The following is a 14,696-nucleotide window of genomic DNA, read 5'->3' as shown; positions in this document are numbered from 1 at the left end:
GGAACATTAGATCTACAAGCTCACAACGCCTCGCGCTGCGAGGCGTTGTGAGCTTGTAGATCAGCTATTTTTTTGGCACAGAGGTTTGGTGTAGAGGGAAAAGAAGAGCACACTAGTAGCTATTGACAGTTCAAGTGGTTAAATAAATACATGAAAACACACATTAATCCAACCTACACAGATGATAGTGCTGTCAAGTCTAAACTGTACAAGAAATAATCTGTACATGTTTAATCTGCAACTATAGGATATGTAGTGGGGGTCCCTGCTCTCTCAAAGGGGTCCTTGGCCTGAAAATGTTGAAGAGCCTTGGCCAATGGCCAGAGATCATTAATGCATGTTGTATAGGCTACTGTAACCACCACACATGTAGCCAATCTGGACACAACATAATGCTACAAAAGCCAGGTCTAACTGCAGGGGAAGCGGCTACACAATGTAACCAAATGGTCCATTTGGTTACATTTTGTGTCCGTTTAATGCAAGCTCCACCAGTCAGTGTGGTGTTTTGTTTTATTTATTCCTGGACAATAATCGCTGTGTCCATCCAGCTACTGCTAGCAGGCAGAGAGCTGTAGTAGTTGTTTCAGCACAGCACAGCACAGATCCCATCTGGAACAAAGAGACAGCCAGACACAGTGGCAACACCTCTCCTCTCCTCTACTCTACTCCCCACCACACTGTCATTATTCTGTACTGTACAACACAACACCCAGCCAGGCCAGCCAGGGCCCACACCAACCGGGGACAACAGTATTCTCACCCCCCATTATGTCACCCCCGATCGAAAGAGATCGATCAACCGAGAGATCGATCAATTCATCGAAACCACAAAAAAACATGTATATAAAAACAAGAAGAGTAGCAGGCAGCAACAACAGCCTCGCCCGCAACGAGGCTATAAAGTCTATGTCCACCAGATTTGTGTCACCCTGATCGAAAGAGATCGATTAACGGAGAGATCGATTGATTAATCGAAACCACCAAAAAAAACATGTATATAAAGCAGCCTCCTCACCCGCAACGAGGCTAAGTCTATGTCCACCAGACTCTTGGCTGGAGATTCGTTCGCCATGGCTCCTCTGGTCGGATGTGGATGTGATGATGAAGAGGATGGTGGTGGTGATCGCCTCCTCCTCCTCCTCCTTCGCGACGATCAGTGAGCAGCGATGGATCGATAAGCAGGTATTGGTATTGGTGGACCATTTGGATGTGTTGTAAAGTCCTCTCTTTGTGGTCCGCCGCTCGCTTCCTCCCTCAGAGCTGCTGCTACTCCATGTTGAGGTGGCGAGCAGCCTCTCTCTCTCTCTTAGAGGTGGGACGTTCGCGAACGAATCGAGTCTTTTGAACGGCTCTTTGAAATGAACGATTGGATCCGGATCGTAGTATAGGGAGCCGTTCCTTTCTAATGAACAGTTATGGGGAAAAAGTACTAAATTGCTTTACTTGAGTAAAAAAATATCAATAGCCTATGTGGAAATACTCTGCCACAAGTAGAAGTTTGGAATGTTAATGAGTAAAAGTACAAACGTATTGGTATCAAAATGTAATTTAAGTAGCCTACAAAGTAGTCTACCAATAGTAGAAAGTATTCATTATGCAGAATGCAGAATGAATACAATTTAGAACAAAACATTAGAAAATAGCAGATCTACAATCTCACAATGCGTCGCAACGCGACACATTGTGAGCTTAAAGATTGGCTATTTTCAAATGGCAGGTATGTAACCTATGTATGTCAGAAATAAATGTATATAGGGTTGAGGTTATTTGTAATCATAATCGAAATCTACAAAGTAACTAGTAACTCAAATGAGCCAGTCTTTTGAACGGCTCTTTGAAAGGAACGGATTCCACAGATCCGGCTCACTTCAAAGAACCATAAATCCCATTTCTACTCTCTCTCTCTCTCTCTCTCTCTCTCTCTCTCTCTCTCTCTCTCTCTCTCTCTCTCTCTCTCTCTCTCTCTCTCTCTCTCTCTCTCTCTCTCTCTCTCTCTCTCTCTCCCATGGCCCGGAGGGACCCTCGCGCTCCCATTGGCTGGCCGGGTTGCCAGGGGTAACGGCTGAACGCAGGAAGCCGGCTGGGCAGGGGGCGGGGCAGGGGGGCCTCTGTGCCATCATGTCAATATTCACTATCATATGGGTGTGGCAAGCACACACACTACACTACCAGTACCTAGTACACACACACACACACACACACACACACACACACACACACACACACACACACACACACACACACACACACACACACACACACACACACACACACACACACACACACACACACACACACACACACACAATTCAATTTCAATTTCAATTCAATTCAATTCAATTTCAATTCAATTTTCAATTCAATTCAATTCAATTCAAGGGGCTTTATTGGCATGAGAAAACATACGTTTACATTGCCAAAGCAGAAGTGTACACAATACAATACAATACAATACAATCAGAACAGAATATATACAGGTGAAAACAGTTTTCATGCATCACGGTAACGTGCAGGCAGAGCAGTGATATATACAATGGTTTTTAAGGTGGTTGGGTTCCATTTGATATCCTTCTCTTATCACAGCAGCTCACAAATCTTGCTGCTGTGTTTGCACATTGTTTTACTTCCCCCAGCAGGTATGGGAGTTTTTCGTCATTGGTCATATTTTGAAACTCTCCTTGGGTGGTTATGATCTGTGGGAAGTATGTGTCTCTGATGTCTTGGTACAGCGGACAGGTGGTTAGAAAGTGTAGCTCAGTTCCCACTTCATTTTGTGTGCAGTGGGTGCAAAGTCTGTTTTCTCTAGGGAGCCGGGTATGCCTGTGACGTCCTTTCTCGATTGCAAGACTGTGCTCACTGAGTCTGTACCTAGTCAAGATTTTTCTTTGTTTTGGGTCGGCCACCTTGCTCAGGTATTCTGCCATGGTGTATTCTCTGTTTAGGGCCAAATAGCATTCTAGTTTGCTCTGCTTTTGGGTTGCTTCTCTCCAATGTGTCAGGTAGCTTTCTTTCTGCTGTTTTATAATTTGGTTTAGTCCGGTGAATTGTCTGTCTGGTGGCTCTGCTTGTGTTTGTGTACAGAGTTCCCGGACCAGTTGGCTGAGGGGGCATCTCTCTAGGGTTTCTCTGTGTGTGAGTGCCTTGTTATGAAGTGCATCTGGGTCACTTTCTTTTAAGTGGTTATAAAATTTGAATGCTCTCTTTTTTATTTTGATTATGAGAGGGTATCGTCCTAATTCTGCCCTGCATGCATTATTTGGTGTTTTCCGCTGAATTCTGAGAATTGATTTGCAGAATTCTGTGTGCAGGGTCTCTATCTGATGTTTGTCCCATTTTTCAAGGTCTTGGTTTGCGGCTGGTCCCCAGATCTCGCAACCATAGAGGGAAATTGGTTCTATCACAGAGTCCAGTATTTTTAGCCAGGTTTTTATTGGGATGTCTATTTTGATGTTCCTTTTGATGGCATAGAAAGCCCTTCTTGCCTTGTCTCTCAGGTCTTTTACAGCTTGGTTGAAGTTTCCTGTGCTGCTGATGTTTAGGCCAAGGTAGGTGTAGTTTTTTGTTTGTTCTAATGGGATTGTATTTAGAAAGAATTGCTGGTTTTGGCGGCTGGATCTCTTTTGAAATATCATGATTTTAGTTTTGGTTAAGTTTACTGTAAGGGCCCACGTCTGGGAGAATTTGTGCAGGAGATCGAGTTGCTGCTGCAGTCCTTCTTTGGTTGGAGACAGTAGCAGCAGGTCATCTGCAAAGAGTAAGCATTTGACTTCTGTTTTGCCTAGGGTGATGCCTGGTGCTGCAGACTGTTCTAAAGTTTTTGCCAATTCATTTATATATATATTAAAGAGAGTTGGACTCAGGCTGCATCCCTGTCTAACTCCCCGGCTTTGGGGGAAGAAGTCTGTGCGTTTTTCTCCTATTTTAACTGCGCATTCGTTGTTTGTGTACATTGATTTTATGATGTCATAGGTTTTTCCCCCGATGCCGCTTTCCAACAGTTTGTACATCAGACCTTTGTGCCAGATTGAATCAAATGCTTTTTTGAAGTCAACAAAGCAGGAGAATAGTTTGCTTTTGTTTTTGTTTATTTGGTTGTCGATAAGGGTGTTGAGGGTGTAAATGTGGTCTGTTGTACGATAGTTTGGTAGGAAGCCAATTTGTGATTTGCTCAGGACGTTGCTTTCTGTGAGGAAATGTAGAATTCTGTGATTGATGATCATGCAGAGAATTTTACCGAGGTTGCTGTTTACACAGATCCCACGGTAGTTATTTGGGTCATATTTGTCACCACTCTTATGGAGTGGTGTTATCAGCCCTTGGTTCCATAAGTTGGGGAAAATCCCAGAGCTGAGCACGATATTAAGGAGTTTTAATATGGCCAGTTGAAATTTGAGGTCAGTGAATTTTATCATTTCATTAAGAATGCCATCAACACCACAGGCCTTCTTACTTTTTATTGTTTTTATTTTGTCTTGGAGTTCTTTTAGGGTGATTTGGGAATCTAATGGGTTCTGATAGTCTTTTATGGCTGACTCTAGGTTTTGCAGTTTATCTTGTATCTGTTTTTGCTCTTTGTTTTTCTCTATTGGGCCAAAGAGGCTGGAAAAGTGGTTCACCCATGTGTCTCCGTTTTGGATGGGCAGTTCGTCCTGTTTTAGTTTGTTAAGTTTATTCCAGTTTTCCCAGAAACTGTTTGTTTGTATGGAGTCCTCGATATCTTGTAGTTGGTTTCTGGTGTGTTGATCTCTCTTCTCTCTTACTGTATTCTTGTATTGTTTCAGTGTTTCTCCATATTGGAGACGTGTGTTCTGGTTGTCTGGGTCTCTGTGTTTTTGGTTTGATAGTTTCCTTAATTTACTCCTGAGATTCTTACAGTCGTTATCGTACCATTTATCGTTCTCGTGTTTTTTCCTGGCTCTCCTATTTGATACCTTTAGGCTTGCTAATGAAGCTGTAAGGTCAAATATATTATTTAGGTCGTCTACTGCCATGTTTACACTTTCGTTGTTTTCTTGATAGGTTTTTCCTAGGAACTGATCTAGACGTGATTGGACTTGTTTTTGCCTAATAGCATTTTGGAATGCTTCTAAACTATTTTCCTTCCATTTGTAGAGTTTTCTTACATTGTGTAGTTTGTTTGGTTTTTGTTCTTCGTGGCTGTGTGTTGATCTGTTTAGGTAGGCTGTGGTTCTGTTGTGGTCTGACAGGGGAGTTTGTGGGCTGACTGTGAAAGCTCTGAGAGATGTCAGGTTTATGTCAGTGATAAAGTAATCTACGGTGCTGTTTCCCAGGGACGAGCTGTATGTATATCTGCCGAAGGAGTCCCCTCTGAGTCTACCATTAACTATGTACAGACCCAGTGAGCGACAGAGCTGCAGCAGCTGTGACCCATGTTTGTTTGTTACTTTATCGTGATTGTTTCTCGGGGGACATGTTGGGGAGCTGATATTTTCCCCCCCTGGTAAGTGTTTGTTTCCCTGTGTGCTGAGGGTGTCAGGCTCTTGTCCCGTTCTGGCGTTAAAGTCTCCACAAACTATAATGTGACCTTGCGCCTGAAAATAGCTAATTTCCTCTTCTAGAGTGGAGAACACGTCTTCCTTAAAATAAAGGGATTCTATTGGGGGAATGTAGGTAGCACACAGAAATACATTTTTTTCAGTTGTGGCTAGTTCTTTGTTTATTTCTAGCCATATAGAAAAAGCTCCAGTTTTGACTAGCTTAATTGAGTGGGTTAGTTTTGATTTGTACCATACTAGCATACCTCCAGAGTCTCTTCCCTGGGTGACCCCTGCTAGCCCTGGGTGACCCCACGCATACAATAGTAAAACAAAAACCCATAAACATAACTGACACGCCCAATCACCATATGGGTATATAATGCTACTTTTATATTGGGGTTAAAGTGGTTAAACTGATTGTGGTGGTATTTTAACAAATGTTGTTGGAAACACCCTATAGGGGAGAGCGGGATAAACTGAGACACCGGGTAAACTGAGACACTCCATTTATCTTGGCAATGGAACACATTTGTGGTCATGTGACCATTATATTTTCAAGCCCCTTGAATTTCCCACTTGCCATGAAAAGAGAGACCTGATAGTGCTGTAGAAAACATGCTTTTTTCACAGAAATGTGTTTTTTGCAGGTAAAAGTAAATTTTCTTGCTGTCAACATAATCAGCTGTTGTGTCAAAGCAAATTGATGCAGGGAGAACATTTTATATCATACATGTTGATGAACTACCAACTTATAAATCCATGTGATAGATGCTAGCTGAAGATTACCCTGAATTGATAAAAACATCCCTTTTCCCAAAATGTGGCTGTGGGGTAAAGTGAGACAATTGCTTCGGGGTAAAGTGAGACACTATCTCACATTATCCCAACATGATAGACAGGGAGAAAGCTGTAAAAACCTGATTAAAGGGTGTACCTAACTAGTCTCAGTTGATTCTTATGTATTTTCCCCTGTAGAATCCATTTCTGATATATATTTCTTTGTAGTGTGCATAATTAATGAGATAATTAGCATATTTGACTAGATTTGACTAAATATGCAAATTATTTCATTAGTTATGCACAATACAACAATATACTTTGCAGAAATAGATTCTACAGGAAAAATGACATAAGGATCAACTGAGGAAAGTTTGGTAAACCCTTCTATCAATTTTTTATAGGGTTTTTAGTTTTTTCCTTCTGCCCATGTGTCACATTATTTGAAACATGGGTGGAAATGACAGGACAAAGCCTATTAAAAGAATGTCTGCTATGTACATTTTTGTATTGCGCATATTTAACCTGGTTAACCGGGTTTTTGTGTTTTTATGGTAGTTTTAAAGTGAAAAAAGTGAGTGAATCACTTTACCCCGTTGATTTCTCTGGTCTGTCTCAGTTTACCCCGGTCCTGGGATAAACTGAGACACAAGACCACTTTTTTTAAAACAATCATATTTTCTCTGCCTTTTGTCTTCAATATGTTCTGATATCTTCCATTGTTAGGAAACATCCCAAATTACTGGGAAATGTGTACATTTTTACTGATATATCTTTTAGTTCGCCTAGAGGGGAGCAAATGTAAAAAGTGTCTCAGTTTACCCCACTCTCCCCTAGCTGGAAGCCCTTCAAGGACCCCTGGGGGTCCCCGAATCACACTTTGAGAACCGCTGGTGTAAGTGTAAAAGTGTTAAATAGATCTATAGTCTGATAGTAATCAATAGACTGAGTGTTCAGATCTGTAACAGTTGAATAGGTCTCCCCCTTTCTCCTGCTCTTTAGTAAACAGGAAAATACGTTTTCAGGCCGGGATACCATTTAATTTCCACCCAATCAGAACTTATACAGGATAATCACACAAGCTGATAAATTATCTCTTTATAACAGAATATAATTTTTACAGCACTTAATTATGAACAGAACACTACTAAAGCCCCTTTTCGCACCCGATACAGCCTCGGAAACCTTGACTTTTATTTTGGCAATCAGTACTTTTCCACTGACATGGCCCAACACCACACCGCACCACTCCACACCACCCACTTGTGACAGGTTTTCCACTACAAGGACCTGGGTAGAGTGGTGTGAAAGTGGTACTAAACATGGTACTAAAAAGTATCCAATCCAAAGTAGGTCTGAGCTAGGTCAAACAGGGCCAAACACTTCATAATGACTGATCACTCACTGACTTTTCATTTTAGACCACCAGGATATAGTTGTAATACATGATAATAGTTTCTATTTTGTTATAACCACTATTATAATCTATTATAGTGTATTATAGTTATCATAGCAATACATTCATACTTTATAGTGTATTATAATCACAGTTATAATCCATTATTGTGTATTATAATTAGGATAGGCCAAGTTGTAAACTTGTAATACAAATTTATATTGTATTATAATCACAGTTAAAAGGGTCAATTTGTTTCTTACCGATAGGGGTACTTTTGTGTAATGGAAAATGTCGATATTTTTGTGTGGTGTTGTGTAGTGTGGTGCTAAAGCTGCAGTCGAAAAGGGGCTAATGTGATGTCTACTCTAAATAGTGTGAATACAGTAGCAATCTAGACAATATTATAACAGTAAAATCCGTCCCTTCAACTGTTAAGTGTTTATTATGACAAGTTCAAACAAAAGCTGTTTGTTAAACACATGTCCAAGACCACGTTGTGATGACAATGATCAGGATCGACCTGTTAGACCAGTTGAGAGGAAAACTACCCTGGCCTCTAGAACGCGCGCACGCACGCACGCACGCACGCACGCACGCACGCACGCACGCACGCACGCACGCACGCACGCACGCACGCACGCACGCACGCACGCACGCACGCACGCACACACACACACACACACACACACACACACAGTCTAATCACATTTAGACCACTTAAGTACTAATACTTGTAAGACACTTATCTGAAGCTTAAACCCCAATATAAGTCTTTAAAGCCACTTAAGTGTATCCTGGTGAAAATAGCTGATCTACAAGCTCGACTATAGATCGGGGCAAATGGTGGGCGAAGAAGAGATCTGGTGTGTAGAGGGGAAAAGAAGGGGCTTTTAAGCTGTGACATCATTTTGTAGTCAGACCTCCAAGCAGATTTATTATCAATATCTGTCCCTCCGACTCCCTCGCTATTTCAACAGTTCCGAGACAAAAATAACGACTAAAGTATAATTCTACCACTTTCCTTTCAACAAAAAAGAGAAGAAAAATGTATAAATAGTAAAAATATTCAAAAGATTCACGGGCGCTGGGGCATTTTGGCCCCAAAAGTTATCCTCTGCCTACAAAATGATGTCAGACTTAAGAGCCCCATAGGGTTCATTAACTGCACTCCAGGATAAAATGGAGGATCCTCAGTTGATGCTGTTCAGTTGAATCCTGTTGTGTTCCACTCCAGCCTTAGAGAGTTTGTACTTGTAGTCGGTTTATGGAGATTGAGAGTAGTTGCGACCGTAGGTCGCAGTAAACTATGAAAACCTATCTTTCCATTTCTCTGTCTGTCTATAACGCCTGACACTGTGGTTCCCCTGACACATCACTGTGACATCACAGGTGACATCAGAGTGATGTCAGATACTCAGAGCAGGGATCTCCATATATGGGCATAAACAGGTGACATCACAGTGGGGTGGCTGGTTCAGACAGGGATCTCCATGTATGGGCATAAAATGGATTGTATGTTGTGATGTCATGGGAATCACTCTAACAGAAACCCTTTTATACCCATATATGGAGATCCCTGATCATCAATATTAAACCCATATCAAACAGGACTTCATATGTGAATGCCCATATATGGAGGAAGACAGCCCATATCTGTGTGGCTGGTTCAGACAGGGATATCCATGTATGGGCATAAAAGGGATTGTAGCCAATGTATGAAGTCAGATGTGATAGACGTCATAAGATTTTCACATAACAAATATCTGAGTAAGCATGTTTGGGGTATGACAGCATATATCCATATGCAGTACATGGGTCTCGTCTCCATAGGCTTTGGGTAACTAACTGGTCCGATATACATCACACGCCTTACTAGTGTGATGTACGAAAAACATTCCTTTCCGAGAAACGGCCACCACAGAACTGTTGAAAAGTGATGACTCATCACTAAACCATACTTTTATCACTTATATGGGGTCCGTTTTTAGCCCAAGGAATGGTTTTCCTGCAAAATAAATGTTTGCATTGGATTCAGAATCCCGAAAAACACCTAGTTTGACCCCTCACATGCTACTTAAAGCATATTTATTTTTTGTATTATTTTACTCTATAGTAAAGTCTATGAGAGCCCAACTTTGATTGGCTCCCACAAGTTTCCCAAGACAAATCTGCGATGCCCCTATAGCCAAAAATGTTCCATATGGCATGTTCTAACTGTGTGCCAAATTTCATGCTTCTTTCATAAAGTGCACGATTCCATCAAAATACTGCCCGAAACGCCTGCACTACCTTGGCCTCACTGTACGTGTCTGGTTACTGCTCCTAAATATTTAGGATCGGTCAAATGCAGTGGAATGAAGTTCACTTCAGGGCATAATAAAGTATAACTTCATCACTAAACACCTGCCATCGCTCAAGTATGGACACACTAGACGACAGGGGCACAGTGTACTGTAGATCAGTGTAGATTTTTTCTGGATAAAGGCCCACTTGAAAATCTCAAAAGCATTCCCGCAGGCCACCCATCTGACCACTTAGCTGTAAGTTCCAATTTAGAGGTAAATAAGCTATTGACCTTTTACACAATACAATACAGAATACAATTGCTACAGAAGATGACAATGATTTAGTGTTGTCACACCTGACCCTAGATTTAACACGTTTTCCATCATTATTCATAATGTTTTCCAAATAGTAGAATCAGGGGTGTCACACCAAATTCTGGGCCCTGGGTACAAGGATTCACTGCTTTAACTATTGAAAAATAGCAGATTTACAAGCTCACAGCGCGACACCGAGCGCCGTGCTGCGAGCTTGTATATCTATTTTGGAAAAATCGTGAAAATTTGTAGTTTTAATATTTCAAATCCTTCTAAGGTTTTTGGAAAAACCTGTTTCTATGTCAGTGGTGCTCAAACCTTTTCATGTGAATGATATTTATTTGGCCACGGATCCCCATCTCAAAATATTTCGTTCCAGGGGACCCCCCTAGAAGCAAAATTGAAGTTACAAATGTTCGCTTACAGTATATTCAAAGATTTGCACAAATTTCCACGACTTTTCAAAAATAGCAGATCTACAAGCTCACAGCATGGCACTCGGTGCCGCGCTGTGAGCTTGTATATCTGCACCGGATAAACCGGATAAATAAGTGAAGACATTGAAAAATATCCGATTCACTGGATCCGTGTAGGCATTATCACGCAGACTTTGCCACTAGTCTGCATGGCTTGGCCACTAATAAAGAACAAGCATAAATACCATTTGTTTTACACAGTTGTTTATTATTCTCTGTCCTTGTATAACCAGGAGCCACCAACAGGGGGCAGTGTGTCTTAGTAAACATGGTGAGTGATTATGTTATGAAGCTTTTTACAAAATACATCCCTGATCGTGAGGATTAAAAACAGGAACTTCCTCTGATGAATCCATTAGACCAGAGGTTCCTCTGACCTTGTCATGTCAAGGACCCCCAAATTGACACTTATTGTCCCGCGGACCTCCATTTGAAAAGATATGCCAAAGACCCCCATAAGAGAGGGTTATTTATGGCTCCAGTAGGGATTTTCAGCCATTTAGATTTAAAAGACCCCCAGTTTGACAGGCATTAGTTTACAAACCCCCATGTAATGGCATTGCCATCTCTGGGACCCCAATTTATGTTGTAAAATCAGTATCAATCCAAGCAGGTTTTGTATATCGTAATATATATATAATAAGATATTTTATATATAAAAGATATTTTCCAAAAATGAGACACAGATAATGACAGTGAAAATAGCAGATCTACAAGCTCACAATAGATCTACTTTTTGAATACTCACATGGTACATTTTGTATTGACATTTTCAACATTTCCAATATAAAAATATTAACTTAAAAAAAAAATACATATAGGCCTTATAGTGAAAATCGCCTATCTTCAAGCACTACAAGCTTATAGATAGGCTATTTTAGAAATAGCCTTGAAATAGGCGTGAAGTGTTTAGTTCATATTATATATCTGTGTAGGTTTGGGAGTCCCATCCTAGAAATGTAGTAGAGTCAAAAGTACAAGATTTGAAATGCAATGGAGCCCAAAGTACATCAGGTGGGGGCCCCTTGGGGGTCCCGACCCACAGGTTGAGAATCCCTGTTCTAATGGCCTAATAGACCTTATTCACACCGCGGCCATCTTGGATCACATGACTTCCTGGGATAGCAGCCTGCATTACAAACCATTGTGAACAATGGAGCGATGGTCCCAAAATATGAGTACTATGCAACCAATTTCTTTTTACCAAATTGACATATGGGCAGATGACAACATCAACATCCTCAAAAGGATAGCAAAAGATAACATGTACAGATGTACAGCGATGTTGTCATCTGCCCATTTGTCGATTTGGTCAAAAGAACATGGTTGAATAGAACTCATATTTTGGGACCATCGCTCCATTGTTCACAATGGTTTGTAATGCAGGCTGCTATCCCAGGAAGTCATGTGATCCAAGATGGCCGCGGTGTGAATAAGGTCTATAGTGTTGACTGCTAGAGGCACAGTAAACGCACACAGCCAAACATACGTCCATGTAGGGATAGGACGATAAGCCATATTATCGTGATAAAAAAACCCACTTAATCGTATCGTGAAGATTACATTTATTGTGAAGATTGTTCTCCGTCATGAACTGGGATCAATTCACCTTTTATTTGCAGAGCTGCATATCCGGTACCACTTAAACCTTCTATAGTTGGTAAAAGGTACGCGACGCATTGTGAGCTTGTAGATCGGCAATTTTTTGGCAAATGTTCCACCCCAGGATAATGGATTTTGATTAACGCGATAATATCGTAATTCGCGATTTCTTTTGTCACAATAATCGTGATATGACATTTTCATATCGTCCCATCCCTATTTACAACAAGGTAGTTTTAACCTCTGTTTAAACAAGGGCGTAAGTGATTTCCTTAGTGTTAAATAAGAGTTAAATAAGAGTCAACTTAAATAAGTGTTAAATAGCTCTACATTCTGAGAGTACTCGTGGCTATAGAGTGTTTGTTCAGTAACGGGGCTCTCCGTGTCTCCCCAGCTCTTCAGTAAACAGAAATTTTGTAAATGTCGGGATACCGATGGCATCCAATGAGGAGAGAGAACTCAGGATGAACACGTCAAGTCGGAGGCTATGAGGCAAAAAAAGAAAGGAAAAAAAAAAAAAAAAAGTCTGCTTGAGCCGACTCAACGAAAATAAGTCTTAAAGGGGAAGACCACCCATTTTCAATATTGAACTATGTCATTAATATAATTTAGAGGAGTTGTGTGGAAATAGAAAAAAAGTTCCCCCCCTTCTGTGTTGCCTAGAACTGGAGGATTGATTTTGGGGTTTGTATTGTAAAGTACAACGGTGTGATGTCATCAAGTTGTACTTTACAATACAAACCCCAGAATCAATCCTCCAGTTCTAGGCAACACAGAAGGGGGGGAACTTTTTTTCTATTTCCACACAACTCCTCTAAGAAGGTATATTAATGACCTAGTTCAATATTGAAAATGGGTGGTCTTCCCCTTTAATTTTGAAACTTGTGGACTACTCTGTGTGTGTAGACTGTTTTAGACAATGTAATAATGACCCCCCTAAAAATGCAAGTAATGATTCAAATATTATTATTTACTTCCTGTTAAATACACGTACAAAAAGAAAAAAGAAAGAAAATACAAAAACACGGTAATAATGAAATGTTAAATAACGCCTATTGTGCAACACTTAAACCAGTCATCGCTAATATACAGTACCAGCCAATCATGTGCTTCCAAAAACCCACACGCTAAACCGCTTGGGGGAGTGTCACCTTCACACACCACATAAATAATAACAATATTAATCATTAATATTATCATTATTATAACGCCACATAAATAATAACAATATCATCATTATTATTATCATTATAATCACACCACATAAATAAGGCTCTATTGTCCTTCCTCCAAAAAACGGCCCCGGGTTCAAACCCGACCCGAGGCACTTCATGCCATCCTCTCTCTCTCTCTCTCTCTCCCCCCTGAAAACCCCAGAGTCGCCTCCAGCATCTAAGCCCCTTTTCCACAGGCACCAACACCACACCACTCCACTCCACACCACACCGCCCACTTGTGGAAGGTTTTCCACTACAAGGACCTGGGTAGAGTAGTGTGAAAGTGGTACTAAACGTGGTACTAAAAAGTATCCAATCCAGAGTAGGTCTGAGCTGGGCCAAACAGAGCCCAAACACTTCATAATGACTGATCACTCACTGACTTTTCATTTAGACCACCAGGATATAGTTGTAATACATGATAACAGATTCTATTGTGTTATAACCACTGTTATAGTCTATTATAGTGTATGTATTATAATTATCATAGTAATACATTAATACTTTATAGTGTATTATACTCACAGTTATAATCCATTATAGTGTATTATAATTTAGGATAGTTGTAATACAAATTTATATTGTATTATAATCACAGTTAAAAGGGTCAATTTGTTTCTTACCGATAGGGGTACTTTTGTGTAATGGAAAATGTAGATATTTTTATGTGGTGGGGTATGGTGTGGTGTGGTGTAGTGTGGTGTGGTGCTAAAGCTGCAGTCGAAAAGGGGCTTTTGAAGCCTAAATCAGCAGATAAGCTCCCTCCCCCGAAAGACACTTCCACTCCCCAGAAAGACCAGCCTGCTGTTCACAATGGAACCTCCACAGACCAGCCCAGCCCCAGCAGAGACGGTCAGATAACTGCCAAGCTTCAACCTCATGACAACAGGCACCAGGAACAAGCTTCAACCTCATGACAACAGGCACCAGGAACAAGCTTCAACCTCATGACAACAGGCACCAGGAACAAGCTTCAACCTCATGACAACAGCACCAGGAACAAGCTTCAACCTCATGACAACAGGCACCAGGAACAAGCTTCAACCTCATGACAACAGCACCAGGAACAAGCTTCAACCTCATGACAACAGGCACCAGGAACAAGCTTCAACCTCATGACAACA

General features: G+C 40.9%; 1 protein-coding gene across 3 annotated transcripts in view; it reads right to left on the bottom strand.

Annotated features, from left to right (window-relative positions):
* The window catches only part of LOC308280447 (mitogen-activated protein kinase kinase kinase kinase 4-like), a 119,704-nt gene extending 118,618 nt beyond the window's left edge, over positions 1 to 1,086 (bottom strand). For all 3 annotated transcript variants that reach the window (XM_080720721.1, XM_080720719.1, XM_080720720.1), the window contains exon 1: positions 1,019 to 1,086. In XM_080720721.1, coding sequence (XP_080576847.1) covers positions 1,019 to 1,075 — 57 coding nt within the window. In that variant the 5' untranslated portion in view covers positions 1,076 to 1,086. The remainder of the gene's footprint in view (positions 1 to 1,018) is intronic.
* Between the last annotated feature and the right edge of the window lie 13,610 nt (positions 1,087 to 14,696).

The sequence above is a fragment of the Nannobrachium achirus genome (assembly GCF_963921795.1).
Source record: "Nannobrachium achirus genome assembly, chromosome: 24".
NCBI lineage: Eukaryota > Metazoa > Chordata > Actinopteri > Myctophiformes > Myctophidae > Nannobrachium > Nannobrachium achirus.
Note: the sequence above shows the minus strand (reverse complement) of the source record. Positions and strands in the feature narration are given on the sequence as shown.